Source organism: Embiotoca jacksoni, unplaced genomic scaffold (assembly GCF_022577435.1).
Source record: "Embiotoca jacksoni isolate LCO1_2020_lvr unplaced genomic scaffold, fEmbJac1.0.p SCAF_3, whole genome shotgun sequence".
Lineage (NCBI taxonomy): Eukaryota > Metazoa > Chordata > Actinopteri > Embiotocidae > Embiotoca > Embiotoca jacksoni.
In genome coordinates this window covers 730566-753005 of record NW_027185381.1, presented here as the reverse complement: position 1 = coordinate 753005, position 22440 = coordinate 730566, and the positions used below count along the sequence as shown (strand labels likewise).

At 45.5% G+C, this 22440-nt stretch overlaps 2 protein-coding genes across 6 annotated transcripts in view; one reads left to right on the top strand and one right to left on the bottom strand.

Annotated features, from left to right (window-relative positions):
* Positions 1 to 6296, bottom strand: part of cep290 (centrosomal protein 290) — a 61773-nt gene extending 55477 nt beyond the window's left edge. For all 3 annotated transcript variants that reach the window (XM_069163127.1, XM_069163128.1, XM_069163129.1), the window contains exons 1-4: positions 5934 to 6296; positions 3020 to 3097; positions 2734 to 2803; positions 2601 to 2647 (exon numbers count right to left, since the gene is read on the bottom strand). In XM_069163127.1, coding sequence (XP_069019228.1) covers positions 2601 to 2647; positions 2734 to 2803; positions 3020 to 3097; positions 5934 to 6047 — 309 coding nt within the window. In that variant the 5' untranslated portion in view covers positions 6048 to 6296. The remainder of the gene's footprint in view (positions 1 to 2600; positions 2648 to 2733; positions 2804 to 3019; positions 3098 to 5933) is intronic.
* A 25-nt stretch (positions 6297 to 6321) lies between these two features.
* The window catches only part of tmtc3 (transmembrane O-mannosyltransferase targeting cadherins 3), a 33871-nt gene continuing 17752 nt past the window's right edge, over positions 6322 to 22440 (top strand). The window contains exons 1-6 of one of the 3 annotated variants that reach the window (XM_069163131.1): positions 6322 to 6412; positions 10756 to 10969; positions 11129 to 11347; positions 14121 to 14220; positions 15155 to 15270; positions 16115 to 16287. In XM_069163131.1, coding sequence (XP_069019232.1) covers positions 10781 to 10969; positions 11129 to 11347; positions 14121 to 14220; positions 15155 to 15270; positions 16115 to 16287 — 797 coding nt within the window. In that variant the 5' untranslated portion in view covers positions 6322 to 6412; positions 10756 to 10780. Of the gene's footprint in view, positions 6413 to 6557; positions 6712 to 10755; positions 10970 to 11128; positions 11348 to 14120; positions 14221 to 15154; positions 15271 to 16114; positions 16288 to 22440 lie in introns of those variants that run through there. The other 2 variants (XM_069163130.1, XM_069163132.1) reach the window with 2 other exon arrangements.

Here is a 22440-nt window from a genome sequence, read left to right as displayed (position 1 = left end):
TGTAATCTTCTTAGGTGCTGTCTTCAGTGGTCACCACAGCCAATCCCCTTGTAGCCGGGGCTGCCCTCACTGATTGGCTGAGAGGTATGGCACCACTACCAGCAGTAAAGATGCATGGAAAGTGATTTCAAATGACACACGTGTGTTTATTCACATTCATAATAATGATCTATAATGTTATTCATAATTGGTAAGAGTGTTACGCTAATGTTATTTTAGTTAAAGATTATTTGTCACTCATATATTTAGGATTTGTTTTTTTCTGTTCATTTTATGCCACTATTATAGTAAAATCCTAGTTTAAAAATACACCTCACATAGAAGAATAGCCGTTTATTGGGTATATAGATATATAAAAGTATATCAATAAAAATTACATTTCTGTTTGCCCTTTAGGTTTTTGTAAACAGATATTACTATGATAACTACTGAAATATGCAACGGCTGCTGCTGAAATACAGAAATAAATTACGAACAATGACATGCACCATTACTCAAAACAAAGAATGTAGTGTGGTGGCGCTAATTCTCAAATCATATGCTATTAAAGGAAAGAAAGGCCGAGTCGGGGCACTCGAGCTTCAAAAAACGACGTAGACATAGTGATGGAAATATGACATTTCTCTGATGCTGTGTTCCAGATGTTGTACAAAAACATCAGGACACTAAGAGTACCAGGATGAAGCACTCAGAACGCTCCAAACAAGAAGTGTGAAACTCTGGACACTTTACACCCTAAACGGTCGCCATCTTGGCTCCATAGAGGAAGGGGCGGGGCCACCGACGTAAAGGATTTTCAAATTAAAAGAGTTGGCCAGAAGAATCAGTGTGTTTATTGAGTGTTAAACAGAGGAAACAAAAACACGTTGATTTCTGGGTAAAATAATTAAAGCTGCAGATATGTTGGAGGGTGATGTGGTCACATGATGAGGTCATTTCCTGTCAGTGCAGAGCTGCAGTGTGTGATTTGAAACAACACTACTTCCTGTAATAAATTGATTTGCATTTGATTGTGTGAAATAAGTATTTGATCTCCTACCAACCAGCAGGAACTCTGTCTCCCACAGACTGTTAGATTTGTCCTCTCGCTTTAAGAAAGTACTCCGAATCTCAACTCGTCACCTGTATAAAAGACACCTGTCCACAGAATCAATCAATCAGATTCCAATCTGTCCACCATGGAGACCAAAGAGCTGTCTCAGGACGTCAGGGACAGATCGCAGACCTGCACGAGGCTGGAATGGACTATAAGACCATCGGCCAGCAGCTCGGTGAGAAGGAGACAACTGTTGGTGAGATTATTGGGAAATGGAAGAAACACTAAATGACACGGATGTCCTCCTCGGTCTGGACCTCCTCGGTCTGGACCTCCTCGGTCTGGACGTCCTCGGTCTGGACGGCCTTGGTCTGGACCTCCTCGGTCTGGACCTCCTTGGTCTGGACGTCCTCGGTCTGGACGTCCTCGGTCTGCATCTCCTCGGTCTGGATGTCCTCGGTCTGGGGCTCCACGGAGATCTGGCCTTGTGGGGTATCGATGATCATGAGGAAGGTGAGGGATCAGACCAGAACTATACGGAGGAACTTGTTCATGATCTCCAGACAGCTGGGACCACAGTCATCATGGAAACCATCGGTAACACACCACGCCGTCATGGATTAAGATCCTGCAGCGCTGCGAGGTCCCCCGGCTCAAGAAGACACATGGACAGACCCGTCTGAAGTTTACCAACGAACACCTGAAGGATTCAGAGAAGGTTTGGAGGAGGTGATGTGGTAGAGGAGACCAACATCCAGCTCTTTGACATCAACTGGACTCGCCGTGTTTGGAGGAAGAGAAACGCTGACTAGAACCAGAGAACACCGTCCCCACTGTCCCACCGTCCAACATGGAGGTGGAGACATTCTGCTTTGGGGGTGTCTCTCTGCTGAGGGGACAGGACGACTTCACCGCATCGAGGGGAGGACGGACGGGGCCGCGTACCGGGACTTCTTGGGGACGACCTCCTTCCCTCAGCCGGGACACTGAAGACGGGTCGTGGACGGTCTTCAGCACCACAATGACCCAAAACATACGACGAGGCAACAAAGGAGCGGCTCAAGAAGAAGCACATGAAGGTCACGGAGAGGTCGAGCCGGTCTCCGGACCTTCATCCCAGAGAACATCTGAGGAGGGAGCTGAAGCTTCCTGTTGCCGAGCAACAGCCTGGAAACCTGAAGGATTTGGAGGATCTGCAAAGAGGAGTGAACAACATCCCTCCTGAGATGTTCAAACCTGGAGACCAACTACCAGAAACGTCTGACCTCTGACCTCTGACCTCGCCAACAACGCTTTCTGCACCAAGTACTGAGTCATGTTCTGCTACAGGATCAAATACTTATTTCACACAATCAGATGCAAATCAATTTATACATTTTATATGTTGTGATTTTCTGGATTTTGTTTTTAAATTCTGTCTGTTAAAATAAACCTCCATTACAATTATAGACCGTTCATTTCTGTCAGTGGACAAACTTACAAAATCATCAAGAGATCAAATAATGATTTCCTTCAGTGTATGTAGACACATATGAAGTTCATTAAACAGATACACAGACGTTACCTTGCGCTCTTCCTCCAGTCTAGACAGCTTTGCTTGAAGTTCCTTTTCTACAACACAGAAGGCAGAAACAACAATGTAAACCGGGCTGAACGTACAAAACATTTTGTTGATCAAACTTCATCTGTGTACGAACCGATTCTAGCGTGATTGACACCGACGTTCTCCACGAAGTTGACGGTAAGAGCGAGCTCCCGATTCTTAATCTAACAGGCAGAGGGAGAGAAGACATCGGAAATGATCGTCTTTCTGTTTCAGAGGCAACATTTCAAACAGCAGATGCACTGAAACAGAATCAAGATCAGTCGAGTGGATTAAAGATAAAATATCCTTCCTTCTTAAAACACACTGCATCTACCAGTGGGGCGGGTAACAGATGTGCATGGGAGAGATCAGACTGTGGAAATAATAAAACTGAACACCTCCAGGAGGGCCTGAGACACTCGGAGGACTTGAATGATTTTCTCTGGAGCTTCATCCTTCACCTCCAATTCATCAATCTGTGTGGGAAAAAACAGGTTTGGAATTAAAAGCAGACAACTGTTGTGTCATTTAAGCTCCAGAATCTGGACCAAAACATTATAGTAGCATACGTATAATAGTATTGCTCCATTCAGTACGAGTTCAGCTCGAGGTTTCTGCAGATGTTGGGCTGCTGTGAGAGATTTGCAGCGAGCAAAGACAGCATGGACAGTCAAAGCAAACCAATCAGAGAAGTCCATTTTGTTAAAAAAACAAAAAGACAGCCAGCAAGAGGCCCTGAATAACAAGCTCACATTAAGGACAGCAGCATTTCTTTGATCACATTGACATACACAGTGCGACTGAAATTTGCAACCTAAGAGCAATGTGTTACTGAGGACATTTACTCAAGTACTGTACTTAAATATAAATGTAAGGTATATGTACTTTATTTCATACTTGTACTCCACTAAATCGCAGAGACAAATCTTGTCATTTCTACTCCCCTACATTTGTGTGACAGCTTTAGTCACGAGTTACTTTTTAAGATTACAGTTTCTCATCATCTCCAAATGTGGTGATTTTGAATTCTTCTGATAAACTGAAGGATTTGATGTTTTATGGGTTGAGAAAAAGCTCCTACTTTTTAAGCTAAATAAACTATTTTAAAATGCACTTTCTGGAAAATGTGTTCGTTGACTTAATGTATACAGTACAGAAACAATACAAACATTTAAAAATCTTATGGAATACGATGCATTACTGGAGATTAAACTAACCAACAGTAGTTTTAAAAAGCAAAACTTTAAATAATTACACCACTAAAATGTACATTAATTTAGTTAAAAATTTAAAAAAAACGCTGCCAGAGAGCATTTACTGCATTGCGTGTAGTTTTACTTTTGATACTTTAAGTACCTTTAGTTGATAAAATGTTAACTTCAGTGACTGCAGGACTTTAACTTGGAGTGGAGTGTTTCCAGGTGGCACCAGTACTTTTACTTTGGTACCAGTACTTTTACTTTGGTATTAGTGCTTTTACTTTGGTACCAGTACTTTTACTTTGGTACCAGTGCTTTTACTTTGGTATTAGTGCCTTTACTTTGGTATTAGTGCTTTTGCTTTGGTACCAGTACTTTTACTTTGGTACCAGTACTTTTACTTTGGTATTAGTGCTTTTACTTTGGTACCAGTACTTTTACTTTGGTACCAGTACTTTTACTTTGGTATTAGTGCTTTTACTTTGGTACCAGTACTTTTACTTTGGTACCAGTGCTTTTACTTTGGTATTAGTGCCTTTACTTTGGTATTAGTGCTTTTGCTTTGGTACCAGTACTTTTACTTTGGTACCAGTACTTTTACTTTGGTATTAGTGCTTTTACTTTGGTACCAGTACTTTTACTTTGGTACCAGTACTTTTACTTTGGTATTAGTGCTTTTACTTTGGTATTAGTGCTTTTGCTTTGGTACCAGTACTTTTACTTTGGTATCAGTGCTTTTACTTTGGTATTAGTGCTTTTACTTTGGTACCAGTACTTTTACTTTGGTACCAGTACTTTTACTTTGGTATCAGTGCTTTTACTTTGGTACCAGTACTTTTACTTTGGTATCAGTGCTTTTACTTTGGTATCAGTGCTTTTACTTTGGTATTAGTGCTTTTACTTTGGTATCAGTGCTTTTACTTTGGTATTAGTACTTTTACTTTGGTACCAGTACTTTTACTTTGGTATTAGTGCTTTTACTTTGGTACCAGTGCTTTTACTTTGGTATCAGTGCTTTTACTTTGGTATTAGTACTTTTACTTTGGTACCAGTACTTTTACTTTGGTATTAGTGCTTTTACTTTGGTATCAGTACTTTTACTTTGGTATTAGTACTTTTACTTTGGTATTAGTACTTTTACTTTGGTACCAGTACTTTTACTTTGGTATCAGTGCTTTTACTTTGGTATTAGTACTTTTACTTTGGTACCAGTACTTTTACTTTGGTATTAGTGCTTTTACTTTGGTACCAGTGCTTTTACTTTGGTATCAGTGCTTTTACTTTGGTATCAGTGCTTTTACTTTGGTATTAGTACTTTTACTTTGGTACCAGTACTTTTACTTTGGTATTAGTGCTTTTACTTTGGTATCAGTACTTTTACTTTGGTATTAGTACTTTTACTTTGGTATCAGTGCTTTTACTTTGGTACTAGTACTTTTACTTTGGTACTAGTACTTTTACTTTGGTATCAGTGCTTTTACTTTGGTACCAGTACTTTTACTTTGGTATTAGTGCTTTTACTTTGGTACCAGTACTTTTACTTTGGTACTAGTACTTTTACTTTGGTATCAGTGCTTTTACTTTGGTACCAGTACTTTTACTTTGGTATCAGTGCTTTTACTTTGGTACTAGTACTTTTACTTTGGTACCAATGCTTTTACTTTGGTATCAGTGCTTTTACTTTGGTACCAGTACTTTTACTTTGGTACCAGTACTTTTACTTTGGTATCTGTACTTTTACTTTGGTACCAGTACTTTTACTTTGGTACCAGTACTTTTACTTTGGTACCAGTACTTTTACTTTGGTATCTGTACTTTTACTTTGGTACTAGTACTTTTACTTTGGTATCAGTACTTTTACTTTGGTACCAGTACTTTTACTTTGGTATCAGTGCTTTTACTTTGGTACCAGTACTTTTACTTTGGTATCAGTACTTTTACTTTGGTACCAGTACTTTTACTTTGGTATCAGTACTTTTACTTTGGTACCAGTACTTTTACTTTGGTACCAGTACTTTTACTTTGGTACAGGTCCGGAGCTCTTCCTGCTCCTGTCTGTTTACAACAGAAACGTGAGGTGTAATTAATACTGGTATGAAATGTGGACAATTACCAACAAGAAACTGTGGCAGACGTCGTCCAGCTCGTCCTTCTGACACTTATGGAGGTTCTCCGGGTCGACGTTGGACACTTTGGACCAGGGAGGACCTGCAGCCGCCTCAGACATGGTGTTTGTTAAAGATGGAGATGAAGAGTTACTGGGATCCTGCTGGTGAGGAAACCGTTTCTAAACACGCATGTGATCCTCAAACGTCCCACAGAACCACGAAGAGCTTCAACACCAGAACACCAGAACCGAGCTCGTGTTTCTGAACGAGCTCGACGCTGTGATCAGTGGACCCCGCCGCCATCCACCCTCACTCAGACACGGATGTCCCGGATGAGTGAGGACAGAGTCCGGGTGGACGGACCGCCCTGAGGTCCACGTCCGGACGGTTCTGGCTGCTTGGTTACAGCTGACAACAACATTAGCAGTTAGCTTGAAAAGCGAGTCCACGACAAACTACAAACAGCATTAAAAAACGACAACAGGTAACTCAACCCGACCGTGGCCACATGGCGGGAGTTATCACAAGGTACTGTGGCATTTATAACCGCTGGGTACCGGCCCGGGAACACCTCGGTTCGGCAGGGAGCAGAGTCCAGTTCGGCTAGCGATCAACTTCCGCGGTGACCTCTGAACCGGAAGTGATAGGGACGATGTGTTGAAAGCTAGTTAGCACAAATGGATTGCCGCTTGATGAAGCGTGTGTCCCGTGAGTCGGTCCCCGTTCCTCGGGTTTGATACCACCTCCGCCGTCCGGGTCGTCTCGCTCCTTTTTACAGGCGCAGTAAGAAAAGAGCTTCAGTACTTCTGCTGTCACCTCGTCAGGCCCAAACAGCGCGAGCACGCTACTTAGCATTAGCTGCTAAATTAGCTGCAGCGTTAGCCAGCTGTCTGTTGCAGCACAACGAGCTGGTTGGACTTTTAAAGTTCTGGTTCTGGTCGGAATGTTTGTGTCCACTGAACCAACGGAGGTTCTGGTCGGAATGTTTGTGTCCACAGAACCAACGGAGGTTCTGGTCGGAATGTTTGTGTCCACTGAACCAACGGAGGTTCTGGTCGGAATGTTTGTGTCCACTGAACCAACGGAGGTTCTGGTCGGAATGTTTGTGTCCACTGAACCAACGGAGGTTCTGGTACCAGAATGTTTGTGTCCACTGAACCAACGGAGGTTCTGGTCGGAATGTTTGTGTCCACTGAGCCAACGGGGGTTCTGGTACCAGAATGTTTGTGTCCACAGAACCAACGGAGGTTCTGGTAGGAATGTTTGTGTCCACAGAACCAACGGAGGTTCTGGTCGGAATGTTTGTGTCCACAGAACCAACGGAGGTTCTGGTCGGAATGTTTGTGTCCACTGAACCAACGGAGGTTCTGGTAGGAATGTTTGTGTCCACAGAACCAACGGAGGTTCTGGTCGGAATGTTTGTGTCCACTGAACCAACGGAGGTTCTGGTAGGAATGTTTGTGTCCACAGAACCAACGGAGGTTCTGGTACCAGAATGTTTGTGTCCACTAAACCTGGTGTCCACTGAACCAACGGAGGTTCTGGTCGGAATGTTTGTGTCCACAGAACCAATGGAGGTTCTGGTAGGAATGTTTGTGTCCACTGAACCAACGGAGGTTCTGGTACCAGAATGTTTGTGTCCACTAAACCTGGTGTCCACAGAACCAACGGAGGTTCTGGTAGGAATGTTTGTGTCCACTGAACCAACGGAGGTTCTGGTCGGAATGTTTGTGTCCACTGAACCAACGGAGGTTCTGGTACCAGAATGTTTGTGTCCACAGAACCAACGGAGGTTCTGGTAGGAATGTTTGTGTCCACAGAACCAACAGAGGTTCTGGTCGGAATGTTTGTGTCCACTGAACCAACGGAGGTTCTGGTAGGAATGTTTGTGTCCACAGAACCAACGGAGGTTCTGGTACCAGAATGTTTGTGTCCACTGAACCAACGGAGGTTCTGGTAGGAATGTTTGTGTCCACTGAACCAACGGAGGTTCTGGTCGGAATGTTTGTGTCCACAGAACCAACGGAGGTTCTGGTACCAGAATGTTTATGTCCACTGAACCAACGGAGGTTCTGGTCGGAATGTTTGTGTCCACTAAGCCAACGGAGGTTCTGGTACCAGAATGTTTATGTCCACTGAACCAACGGAGGTTCTGGTCGGAATGTTTGTGTCCACTGAACCAACGGAGGTTCTGGTCGGAATGTTTGTGTCCACAGAACCAACGGAGGTTCTGGTACCAGAATGTTTATGTCCACTGAACCAACGGAGGTTCTGGTCGGAATGTTTGTGTCCACAGAACCAACAGAGGTTCTGGTCGGAATGTTTGTGTCCACTGAACCAACGGAGGTTCTGGTACCAGAATGTTTGTGTTCACAGAACCAACGGAGGTTCTGGTACCAGAATGTTTGTGTCCACTGAACCAACGGAGGTTCTGGTCGGAATGTTTGTGTCCACTGAACCAATGGAGGTTCTGGTACCAGAATGTTTGTGTCCACAGAACCAACGGAGGTTCTGGTCGGAATGTTTGTGTCCACTGAACCAACGGAGGTTCTGGTCGGAATGTTTGTGTCCACAGAACCAACGGAGGTTCTGGTCGGAATGTTTGTGTCCACTGAACCAACGGAGGTTCTGGTAGGAATGTTTGTGTCCACTGAACCAACGGAGGTTCTGGTAGGAATGTTTGTGTCCACTGAACCAACGGAGGTTCTGGTCGGAATGTTTGTGTCCACTGAACCAACGGAGGTTCTGGTCGGAATGTTTGTGTCCACTGAACCAACGGAGGTTCTGGTACCGGAATGTTTGTGTCCACTGAACCAACGGAGGTTCTGGTAGGAATGTTTGTGTCCACTGAACCAACGGAGGTTCTGGTCGGAATGTTTGTGTCCACTGAACCAACGGAGGTTCTGGTAGGAATGTTTGTGTCCACAGAACCAACGGAGGTTCTGGTACCAGAATGTTTGTGTCCACTGAACCAACGGAGGTTCTGGTCGGAATGTTTGTGTCCACTGAACCAACGGAGGTTCTGGTCGGAATGTTTGTGTCCTCAGAACCAACGGAGGTTCTGGTCGGAATGTTTGTGTCCACTGAACCAACGGAGGTTCTGGTAGGAATGTTTGTGTCCACAGAACCAACGGAGGTTCTGGTCGGAATGTTTGTGTCCACAGAACCAACGGAGGTTCTGGTCGGAATGTTTGTGTCCACTGAACCAACGGAGGTTCTGGTCGGAATGTTTGTGTCCACTGAACCAACGGAGGTTCTGGTAGGAATGTTTGTGTCCACTGAACCAACGGAGGTTCTGGTCGGAATGTTTGTGTCCACTGAACCAACGGAGGTTCTGGTCGGAATGTTTGTGTCCACTGAACCAACGGAGGTTCTGGTCGGAATGTTTGTGTCCACTGAACCAACGGAGGTTCTGGTAGGAATGTTTGTGTCCACTGAACCAACGGAGGTTCTGGTACCAGAATGTTTGTGTCCACTGAACCAACGGAGGTTGTGGTCGGAATGTTTGTGTCCACTGAACCAACGGAGGTTCTGGTAGGAATGTTTGTGTCCACTGAACCAACGGAGGTTCTGGTCGGAATGTTTGTGTCCACTGAACCAACGGAGGTTCTGGTCGGAATGTTTGTGTCCACTGAACCAACGGAGGTTCTGGTCGGAATGTTTGTGTCCACTGAACCAATGGAGGTTCTGGTACCGGAATGTTTGTGTCCACTGAACCAACGGAGGTTCTGGTCGGAATGTTTGTGTCCACTGAACCAACGGAGGTTCTGGTCGGAATGTTTGTGTCCACTGAACCAACGGAGGTTCTGGTCGGAATGTTTGTGTCCACTGAACCAACGGAGGTTCTGGTAGGAATGTTTGTGTCCACAGAACCAACGGAGGTTCTGGTCGGAGTGTTTGTGTCCACTGAACCAACGGAGGTTCTGGTCGGAATGTTTGTGTCCACTGAACCAACGGAGGTTCACGTGTGAGATCATCTCAGAACAACAACTCCATCATAGAGAACCTCCATCGGTTCAGGGGAGCAGAGAGAAGAGACCAGGAGACCATGAGACCAGGAACCATGAGACCATGGTAGACCAGGAGCCCAGGAACCATGAGACCAGGAGACCAGAAACCATTAGACCAGGAGACCATGAGACCATGGTAGACCATGAGACCAGGAACCAGGAGACCAGGAACCATGAGACCAGGAGACCATGAGACCAGGAACCAGGAGACCAGGAGACCATGAGACCAGGAACCATGAGGCCAGGGTAGACCAGGAGACCATGGTAGACCAGGAGGACAGCGAAGAGAGATCATCAACAGAGAAGCGATGCGTAGATGGTGTTAGAGAGGAGCTCAGGGCTTCCTGGACGGTTCTACGGAGGAGCTCAGGGCTTCCTGGACGGTTCTACGGAGGAGCTCAGGGCTTCCTGGACGGTTCTACGGAGGAGCTCAGGGCTTCCTGGACGGTTCTACGGAGGAGCTCAGGGCTTCCTGGACGGTTCTACGGTAGCATCACTAAGTCAGCGGAGCAACTGAAATAGAAGCTTCTGACAAGTGGGCGACTCGCTCTGCCATCAGAGCCACAGCCACCCAGAAATGTTCAGTCAGGATGATGTGGTATCTCTGAGATAAGATAACAAGATAAATATAATCTCTCCTGTCGCTGCAGCATTTTGGATCAACTGCAGGTTTTTTTTAAAGTGCTTTATACTGCATTTTCCTCGTCATAGTCTTTTAGAAAGTTACATTATTAATACAATGGATTGGTTGCTGTGAAGTTATTTATGTTTGACCAGGAAATAAATGTGAACGATGATGTTTGGTTCTCCATCACAGTGATCAATGACGGCTTCGGTCAGCGATGGCTGTTGTGTCATGGAAGGAGATTTTGCTTTTGACTGGACTGGTGGTGGGATGTTACTGGAACAGCCTGTCGTGCGGGTTTGTGTTTGATGACGTCTCGGCAATCCTCGACAACAAGGACCTGCGGCCGTCGACGCCGGTCCGCAACCTGTTTCTCAACGACTTCTGGGGAACGCCGATGGCTGAGGTGAGCCATGCTGTGTGACTCAGTTTGTTGATTCAGGCAGAAATAAAAGCTGAAGTAGTGAGTCTCAGCCTCCGAGTTGGTTCATTTACATTTTCATTTAAAGTCAGATTACCTTGACTGTCAAGATAAATTAAAGAAGCACTTCGTGTCCCCTGACAGGAGCGGAGCCATAAATCCTACCGACCGCTGACCGTGCTCACCTTCCGGCTGAACTACCTCTTCAGCGAACTCAGCGCGGCGTCCTACCATCTGCTCAACGTCGTGCTGCACGCTGCCGTCTGCGTGCTTTTCCTGCGAGTGTGCCGGTTGTTCCTGGACAACACGTCCAGCCTGGTGGCGGCGCTGCTGTTCGCTGTGCACCCCATCCACACCGAAGCTGTGAGTGTGTGTTTGTGTGGAGAACAAACGTAACCTGCAGGTCTGAACACCTTCCAGCTCCACTCAGTCATTACTCCTTTAACGTGATGCACTTGTTGTTGAAACAATGAGTAACGAAGCAGTTTTTAACGTGAATTTATGGACTTTAAGGTATGAAAAGAAAGGATTCTGTGATGTTAACTGTTCAGTTACTACAAGGGGCAGCATGAAGTCGTCACTGAAGAAATGTAGAAACTATTTTGGGAGGTACTGAAGCATATTTCAGGAAATTCAAACGTTTATGCTGAACTAGATGCTGTATAACTTAACATTGACTGAGTGCATCCGTCCACAAATGCGTTGATAGAAAGGTGAGTGTACATTACCAGGGACACGTTGACGTACAGGTGCAACGAGGTATAAAAGAGGCTGTAATATATAATCCGTGTGTACATACTGTACTGTAGCACAGATTAGGAAACATCACCAGCCTTCGCTCTGCTCCAACATGCCCACCTGCTGGGTGGAGGCGGGGCATCAGAGACACACTGGGCTGCAGGTATTTATGTTCTCATGCAGCCTGCATGTGGTTTCTTCATAAGATCTGTGCTGAAGATTTCCTGCTCATCACAGCAGCTTCAGAAGCCAAATTACACTGCTTTGTTATGATTAAAACAAACTAATGTGACTCTGATGAGAAGATGAGTAAATCCTGTGTGATGCTGAAGATGTGATTGTGTCTCATCCCTCACATCTCCCTTCTCCCTTCCTGTTACTAACTCGCGTATAGAGATTAAGGGAACTGCAGTTACTGCAGGTGTCATTTAAACCCCTTCGGTGTGCATCACTAATTATCTTCCTCTTACTGTTATCATTGCATCTAAATATTTGAAAAAGACTTTTGTCCTTTATCTATTTCAGATGAGCTGTTATTGGTTAATCAGGGCATCGTGGATGTCGGCAGTACTCCCGGTCTTATTGAACCTGACAGGAAACCAAAACCCTTCTTTTGCTTATTGTTGATCATTTGAACTTGATCTGATTGGCCTGTCTGAAAAGGCTCTTCCCTAATTAGGACTTGTAATTCATCCTATTCACTGCGGCTGAACACATGACCAGACCGGAGAGGAAAAACAAAGGAAACATTCTGCTTGTCAGGAGTGCTTGTGTTACACAGCGTGCTCTGCTGCACCGCTGCTCCTCACCGTGTCCTCTAATCTATGCAGAGTCTCTCAGACTTCTTGAATGGAAACAATTTGCCTCACAAATGAGCCCTTAGAGTTAGTCCAGCAAATGCCCTTCATGTTATCGCCATCTGGAATCTCTCACTGAACGGATCATTTGTTTTTGAGTTATGCTCCAAGCACTGAAGGTCCCTTCATGATGAGGTGGTACAAAGAGACCCAGTGTGTCTCCATGTCTTTATCAATGTCTTTTTGAATGAAGACTTCAGGGTTGTTGTTTTTTTCTTTTTTGTATCTCCGAGTATTTTTAAATATAAATTAAACTTGGGCGGCACGGTGGTGCAGTGGTTAGCACTGTCACCTCACAGCAAAAAGGTTCCAGGTTCGAATCCGGTCCTGGGCCTTTCTGTGAGGAGTTTGCATGTTCTCCCTGTGTTTGCGTGGGTTCTCTCCGGGTTCTCCGGCTTCCTCCCATCATCCAAAAACATGCACCTCAGGTCAGGTTACCTGGCGCCGCGCTAGTGGCAGCCTGCTGCAGCAGCTCCCCCCTGAGAGCCCCCCTGCTGTAGTGAAGACATTTCCCCTCGGGGATTAATAAAGTGTATAAAATCAAAAAAATTACTACTTGTACTCCACAATAATTTGTTAAGGCTCCAAAATGATATAAGGGTGAAAAGCTGCACTGAACATGCACACAGGAAATGGGATTTGTGGTCTGGGAACATTTCCATTTTATTTTATTTTAGTTTCATTTGAATGTACATAGTTATTTTCTTATCTCTCTACCATACAGCTGTGATGGATTGAAGTGATATTTGTAGGCGTTTCCTAGAAGCTGCTTGCAGCCACGTCGGCCACCAGCAGTTCTTTTTTATTATCGTCCTCCACCAGTTGACAAATAGGTCAGTCAGACGACGATGCTCCGTTTCATTCCTGATGTTAATCCCTGTTTCTTGGAAGCTGCGAACCCTCTTGTGATGATCTTAAGGGACACACACGAGCAATAGCCTCTCTTCTGTAAAGCGCTTTGTGTGACCACATGCGTGAATGTAGGTTAAGTCTATTTCTGAGAACTTGGGCCTTTTGCTTATAACAGAATAGAGAAGGTTGTTTCTTCCACATGAGGGCAGTCATCATTTAGATAAGTGACAGATGTTGGTGTCAGAGAGGCTCGGTGGTGGAGCTGCATCTCTACCAACCCTCCGCTGTGGTGTTTCACCTGAATGATGTGTTTTCACAGCTGGATTCAGGACCAGCTCTCTGCCAGCTGGAGACACGTGCGTCATGTTCACAGAGATATCGTGTTGCTTATCTGGCCATGTGTGCAGACGACCCCGTTGTGGGATGTGTGGTGGATGTTAACCTCCCAGAGAGCGGCAGTCCGGTGCCGGTGGGAAGATCTGACACTGACACACCTGAGAGTCTGTGTCTGAACAGCATGGCTTTCATCACAAGTCCTCTGACTGTATTGTCTTTATTTAATCACTGAACACACGGTACGGACCGTTGTGCACTGCAACTCTGCTCGAAACAAACAGTAAGACATGTTGTTTCCACATCATGATGGACGGGTACCTACAGTACTGACTGCCCCCCCGTTCTCCCACCAGGTCACTGGTGTGGTCGGCAGAGCTGAACTTCTGTCTTCTATCTTCCTCCTGGCTGCTTTCCTGGCGTACACAAAGTCAACCGGCGCTGACCACTCCATCGGTGAGTCCAACGATCCTCAACACGTTCTGGGTTATGATCATGTCATCTTTTATTCTCATACGCACTTTTATTGCTATAAAAAAAACAAAAAAAAACATTAGTGATTCGTTGAGCCGAATAATCCAAACAGCATTCAGGAGTGAGCAATTAACGACCAATTATTCATTGCACTGACAAATAATGAGAGTTTTTAATCACAACGTCTCGTGTAAATTCAGAAACGTGCTGCTTTAACGTGTTTTTGTTTGCATCTTATCACCCATCGTTTCAATGCAGATGCACCTGCGTGTGCTGCGTTTGTGGTCGGTGAATATAAGATGACACCCTCAGGTATCATTTCATGCCCCATGTTTTTAAATGTGCAACATAAAGTCACGCCTGTAACAGATTGTACAGACTGTAACCAATGATTCACGCCAAGCTACTCTCATTCAGATTAAGTTCACGGCAATGGCGCACCAATGCAGGATTTTTAAGGTCATAGATAATATACACACAGAGTTAAAGTGTTGACTCACTGAAGACTTCAGAAGTAAAGTAGTAGAAGTAAACATAAAAAAGTGTAAAGAAACGAAAAATGTGTGATTCTTCAAAGTAGCTTTTGATGACAGCTTTTTTATTACCCTGAGGTCGTCACCCCAAATGTTTGGTCATGCATAGTAATAAAAAGCCCTTGAATGAGGAGGTGTGTCTGGACTTGTACTGAGTGAGCAGATCACCATGAAAAGCTGTTTGTGTTTTTGTGACATACATTATCTACATCCTGGTATGACCTGCTTTCATTCTACTTCAAGGGCTGATTTTCCAGTGATCGAGTGCAAACATCAGACGAAGTGACACTGGACATGTTAATGAGGGGTGGATCCAAAGAAGGTTTCCACAGAGAAGTTGTATAATTTGTGTTACTAATGTGGTTTCTGTGCTCCGTTTCCAGTTTGGGCGCCCATCGCTCTGACAGTCGTCCTTGTGGCTGCAGCGACTCTGTGTAAGGAGCAGGGAATCACTGTCGTCGGCATCTGCTGCGTCCATGAAGTGTTCGTTGCTCAGGGGGTAAGAAACGATCCTTCTTTGTTTCTGAGGGTCACACGAAACATTTCATACACAGATGAGCCCCAGAACATTATGACCAGCTCTGCAGTGATGTGCTCCAGACTTCTGACTTTCCCCTTCTGGTGTCTGGCACCAAGGCATGAGCAGCAGATCCTCTCCGGTCCGGCAGGCTGCGAGGTGGATCAGAACTGTTCTCGGACGTCCCCGACCACCTTGTCACTGATTCATTTTCCTTGTACTGCTGTCGGCACTCACCACTGCTGACCATCAGACTTCCCGTTTCAGACACGCTCCGACCCGTCATCTGGCCAAAACATTTTGGTGCTTGGAAAAGACACCCAGCAGAATGACTAAGCAGAACCCACGGTTCACCTACAGTAGAATATATGAGACCTTGTAATAATCATCAATAATAACCAATATCTGCTAAATTGTGAATGGTCAGTGGTTAGTTTGAAGGAGTGCCAGACCAATACTGAATTTTCGGGGTCGAGACTGATATGAAGAAGAAAAAACCTGAGATCAATATATCAAACAAAATGGGATTATCAAACACTTGTGACAAAGATCCAGTAAATAACGGCGGCAGGACGTTTGAGAGTTTAACCATAAACTATATAAAATTACACTTTGAACTGAAACAGTAAATACCTATAAACTAAAAACACACATAAATAGAACAGTTTCTAAATGACTTTTTCTGCATTATGTTCTGTAAATAAAAGTTTTCATTTTGAACAACACGTAAGGTGATACCGGTATATCCGTGATCGGCCAACTGATCAATCAGCCGGGCTGTAGTTGCTTTACACTGCATCCTGTCGTTCTTCCTTCCTCCCCTCAGTTCACTCTGCCCATGCTGCTGCTCACGCTGCGGCAGGTCCTGCAGGGTAAAGACGGTTTCCCCTACGCTGTCCTGCAAACTCTGCTGAAGCTCATCGTCCTCGTCATCAGCACCCTGCTGCTCGTCATCGTCAGGGTTCAGGTCATCCAGTCGCAGCTCCCTGTCTTCACCAGGTAGGCGGCATCACAACAAGATGCTCCACAAACTCTATTTCACTGTTGACACATTTTGAAGTCATTTAGTGAATCATTCGCACTAAAAGCTGATTTTTCACAGTAATGTTTGACTGCTCTGGGCTGAATGGATTCATTTTCTACATGAACCTCTGTTTTTCCCAGGGAGTAAATGTGCCTCGAAATAAAAACAGTTTAAGAGCACACAAAGAAATTTAGGAGCACAGCAAAAAAAAATTCAAATAACACAGAATTCAACTGTTATAACATCCATATTTATACTGTGTGCATGCGTGTGTTTGCGCTCTTTGTGTGCAATTATGGTGTGAAAACGGGCAGTGGAGGAGTTTGGAAGTGGAAAGCCTCAGTATCGACTGGACAAGACATTCGTCTTAAAATACCAACCAAGCTTTTAAAGTGGTTAAACAAAGTTGTTGTTTTTTAAATGCTAAAAATACTTTTAAATCACTCACACTGCTTTTTTAAAACACTGAAATGTTAAAACAAACTCTTTCATACAAAATAGAGATACAAAAAGACATTTATAAAATGTGTTAAAAAAGGTTTTTTTAACATTGAAAACAGTGAAACAACTTTTTGAGAGATTGCATTTTAACTGATGTATTAGCTATGGAGTGCAGGTTTTTTGTGTGTCTGCTGTTTTAAATTACAGTAGTAGGCCAAAACATGTATTTGAAATGCTAAGGGGGCTTTTATTTTGAAACAATGGCTTTTCATTTGAAATGGATATCGGAAGCTGCATTCTGGCAAACCAACTTTATCCCTCACTGACAGATATCCGCCTGTATAGGACCATTAGTGATCCAGCTGGAGGCTTTTATTGGGAGAGAGCTCCAGGAAATGCCTTGTTTGCATGTATGTACTCAAAAGGAAAAGACAATTGCAGAGACTAAGCAGATAAAGTCATGATTTTAATGTTAATGGATTGCAGGTTTACATAAACACACAAATTTCATTATTTCTGATTATATAATGATTTACACTGCTATTTTATTGAAGTAGAAAATATTCCCCCGGCTTCTGACTTGCTGCAGTTGATGGATGTGGCCAACATTTATTTTCTAGATCTTTAAGAGCTCTGCCTGAAAATGAATCAAATGTACATCTGCATCGTAGTTGCTCCTTTTCAGTGCTGCTTTAATTCCTTCATTTGGTATGTTGAAAGCCACCAGTTGTGAGGAGTTTAAAGGTCAAAGCCACAGCAATCTAAAACCAACTGTAGAAACCTCCCGATAAGCCTCTTACACGTCAGTGAATTAGAAAAGACAAAAGCTGCAAGGTTTTTTTTGCTGTTGTTGTTTTTATCTTTTTGTTCCTCAGATGATTTATTGTCAGTTATGAGCGTCCTCGTGAGATTTACTGTGCTCCTCCTTAACAAACTGTGATGTTTATTTTACTGGTGGAGGTAAAAGTAAGATGGTCGTCAGAGGAATTTAATGGGAGACTCCGTTGGTGCACAGAATGTTTGGGCAGCTTTTCAGGAGCCTTCTGTGTGCTCACATTCAGCCAAGTGCATCAGAACTAACTGGATTATATTTAATCGTTCAGCAGGACAACACAACATACTGAACATACGGCCAAAACAACTGAAGCACTTTTAACGTCAAAGAGGTGGAAGAGCTTGATTTGGGTTGAAAGCACCGGTCGGGACCGGACGGGTCGGGACGGGACGGGTCGGGACGGGTGCCACGTCCAACCGGACAGCGCTACACTAGAACTTGGCCCCATTTGCGTTCTGTGCCGTCTTACCATCTTGCTTTAATAGGCTTTTAAATTCCTCGGCCTCCTAACTGAGGACCAGACTGCAGCCAGAGTGACCCAGACACAAGCCTCACCAGGGAGGACAGAACGTGTCCTCTGATGTCACCTCATTGACTGCAAAGAATTTCACCCAAAATATTAAATATGATGAGATTTCATGATTGGTCCAAATACTTTTAACCCCTAAACTTTGAACAAGAGGGCTATGTTGGTCACACAGTTCTTACTATACTGATATGAACCCACTTAAACTGAAGCTAATTTAATGTAGTATAGATTATTTTATTTCAAATTGAATGAACTGAAGCACAAAGGCTGAAGTTCAACAAATGCTGTCTGAATTATTTCTGCCTGGATTCTAGTTAATAGGTTATAATTCCCAATGAGAGATTCAGTGTTTACATTCAGATGAACTAGTGAGAGGATCCCCGTGCCCATGGCAAAATGTTAATAGTTCAACCGGATTAAGTAATTACTGAGTTTAAACTATTTTGAAATTGCCTGCACAGGATTCAACCTCATGGCATTTGAGCATGAAGATAAAATTCCAGACAATTAGCCTGGTTGGCCCTAATCCTCTCACCGTAATCCTAAAGCTGTCTCCAGATTGTCTGAGAGTTTGTAGGTCCAAGCCATAACAATGCCACATATTTAGACTATCACCTCCGCAGTTTGGATTAGTTTCCGCAGTTGTGGTTGTGTAGAACAAGTTCGGACTATCTGCCGTACCGGAGCAGCTCAGATTCCAGTCGAGACTCGAGGTGCTCAACTGGAACTGCCGATAAAAATCAGGAGCTGAGAATGTGCTGGTGTCAAAGACGACATGCCGTCACTGTGGCTCCAGGACAAACGGTCTCAATTCACATTTCAGCTCACATGTTTTCATTGTCACGGATCTCCATCGTAATATTATGTCTTATTGCAGAAAATAAATAGCAATTAATTGCATGAATAGATGGCGCCGCGCTAGCGGCAGCCTGTTACAGCAGCTCCCCCCGAGTGTGTTTTGTATTATAGTATTTTTAAGCCTTTCTCCTCTTCGGAGTTGTTGTTTTCTTTTCTTCACGTGTGTTAAGTTAACGGTCAGACAATGGACCGTAACTTTTCCACGTTTCTGGATGGGGGCATTGTTATTGTTTACTCTCGTGATCAGCTGATTGCGCTGAGTAGACCTCTACTGCTGCTGCCCGGAGCGAGGCCTGAAATCCCCGTTGAACTTCGGAGAAGACGTCAGGGTTACAGAGCTGGAGCTAAACTGAAGGCGAAGAGGAGGAAATATAAACCAGCGGTACCGGAGATCTTAACGGGGAACGTGAGGTCGTTGGCCAACAAGACGGACGAGCTCGGCGCTGGTAAAGACCCAGAGAGAGTACCGGGAGTGCAGCATCATGTGTTTCACCGAGACATGGCTGCACTCACATCTCCCGGACCACAGCGCGGCCGTACCCGGCTTCAGGACCGTTCGGGGGGGACGGAGACGTTGTTCGGAGCGGCAAGAAGAAAGGTGGAGGGATTGCAGTCTATGTGAACGAGAGGTGGTGTAATCCCGACCATGTGTGTGTGAAGGAACGTTTCTGTAGCCCGGACATTGAACTTCTAGCCGTGGGGATGCGTCCTTATTATTTACCAAGGGAGTTCACATCCGCCATTGTTATCGCTGTGTACGTTCCTCCATCAGCTGACGTAGAGGCAGCAGTGGACACCATCTACTCCACTGTGGCTAAACTACAGACTAAGCATCCCGGTGCATTTTTGTTAGTTACTGGAGACTTTAACCAGTCTGGATAAAGTACTGCCAACGTTGTACCAGTATGTGAACTGCCCCACCCGGAACAATAAAACTCTGGACTTACTGTATGCTAATGCCATGGATGCATACGGTGCTACTGCCCCCCCCCCCCCTCCCTTGGTAGGTCTGATCACAACCTGGTCCTGCTGACTCCCAAGTATGTTCCTCTGGTGCAGAGGCAGCCTGTGACCATCAGGACTGTGAGGAGGTGGACACAGGAGGCTAAAGACGCCCTGCAGGACTGCTTTGAGTCCACGGACTGGGACGTGCTGTTTGGACCACATGGGGAGGACATCAACAGCAGGACGGACTGTATCACAGAATACATCAAATTCTGTGAACACACCACCGTACCATCCCGGACTGTAAAATGCTTCCCCAACAATAAACCGTGGATCACCAGTGACCTGAAGGTGCTTCTTAATAAGAAGAAAGCAGCCTTCAGGTCTGGGGACAGGGAGGAGCTCAGGAGAGTGCAGCGCCACCTGAAGGAGAAGATGAGGGAGTGCAAGGACTCCTACAGGAGGAAGCTGGAGGCCAAACTCCAGCAGAACAACGTGAGGGAGGTGTGGACCGATATGAAGGAGATTACTGGGTTCAAGGGGAGAGAGAGACAACCAGGGGGAACCTGGAGAGGAACAACCAGGGGGAACTTGGAGAGGAACAACCAGGGGGAACTTGGAGAGGAACAACCAGGGGGAACTTGGAGAGGAACAACCAGGGGGAAGCTGGAGAGGAACAACCAGGGGGAACTTGGAGAGGAACAACCAGGGGGAACCTGGAGAGGAACAACCAGGGGGAACCTGGAGAGGTCCAATGAGCTAAACTGTTTCTTCAACAGGTTTAGTTCACCACCCTCATCTGTCTCCTCCACACCTTACACCTCCCAAACACCATGACCCCCCCCCCCCCCCACCCCCTCTCTGTGACAACTGGCCAGGTTAGGAGACAGCTGGAGAGACTCCACCAGCGCAAGGCTGCAGGGCCTGACGGCATCAGCCCCGGGGTCCTGAAGACCTGCGGGGTCCTGAAGACCTGCGCCGTCCAGCTGGCTGAGGTCCTACAACACCTCTTCAACCTGAGCCTGAAGCAGGAGGAAGTCCCGGTGCTGTGGAAGACGTCCTGCCTGGTTCCTGTCCCTAAGAAGACGACTCCATCCGGCCTCAACGACTACCGACCGGTTGCCCTCACATCTCATGTGATGAAGGTGCTGGAGAGGCTGGTCTTGGCCCACCTCAGGTCGCTGGTGAAATCTTCTCTGGACCCGCTGCAATTTGCGTACCAGCCTCATGTGGGAGTGGACGACGCCATCATCTACCTGCTGCAACGAGCTCAGTCTCATCTGGATGGAACCGGTGAATCTGTGAGAATCACTTTCTTTGATTTCTCCAGTGCATTCAACACCATCCAACCACTGCTGCTGAGTGAGAAGCTGCGGGTGGTGGGGGGTGGTGGGGGTGGACACATCCACCGTCTCCTGGATCACTGACTACCTGACAGGCAGACCACAGTTTGTCCGTCTGGGCAGTGTGCTGTCTGATATGGTGGTCGGTGGTACTGGAGCTCCTCAGGGAACTGTTCTGTCTCCTTCCTGTTCACCTTATACACAACTGACTTCCAGAACAACTCAGAGTCAAGACATCTGCAGAAGTTCTCTGATGACTCTGCAGTGGACGGATGTATAAGGGATGGACGGGAGGAGGAGTCAGTGGATGGTGTATAAGAGGTGGACGGGAGGAGGAGTCAGTGGACGGTGTATAAGGGGTGGACGGGAGGAGGAGTACAGGGCAGTAGTGGAGGACTTTGTGGAGTGGGCTGGTAGAAATCACCTCCTCCTGAACGTGGCCAAGACCAGAGAGATGGTGGTCGACTTCAGGAGGAAGACGACGGCTCCACAACCGCTGAGAGTTATGGGAGAGGAGGTGGACATGGTTGAGGAGTACAAGTACCTGGTGTCTCCATGACAACAGACTGAACTGGAAGACCAACATCAACGCTGTCTACAAGAAGGGGATGAGTCGACTCTTTTTCTTGAGGAAACTTTGATCCCTCAATGTGTGCAGCAAGATGTTGGAGATGTTCTACCATCTGTTGTGGCCAGTGAACTGTACTTCACTGTGGTCTGCTGGGGGAGCAGCATTGGAGCCGGAGACACCAACAGACTTAACAAACTGGTGAAGAAGGCCGGCTCCATCATCGGCTACAAACTGGACAGTCTGGAAAAGGTGGTGGAGAGGAGGACGCTGAACAAACTATTATCCATATTGGATAATCCTGTCCACCCTCTCCACCTGCTGCAGGGACAGAGGAGGACGTTCTCCAAAAGATTCCTCCAGCTCCGCTGTCACAAGGACAGATACAGGAGATCATTCTAGATACAGGAGATCATTCCTGATACAGGAGATCATTCCTGATACAGGAGATCATTCCAGATACAGGAGATCATTCCTGATACAGGAGATCATTCCTGCCGACCGCAATTAGACTGTACAATAACTCACCTCTGGCAAAATCCATCACATAATAACACTGTTGACTGTGTTTCTTGGTTGTTTGTATATAATATATATACTGTAGATATA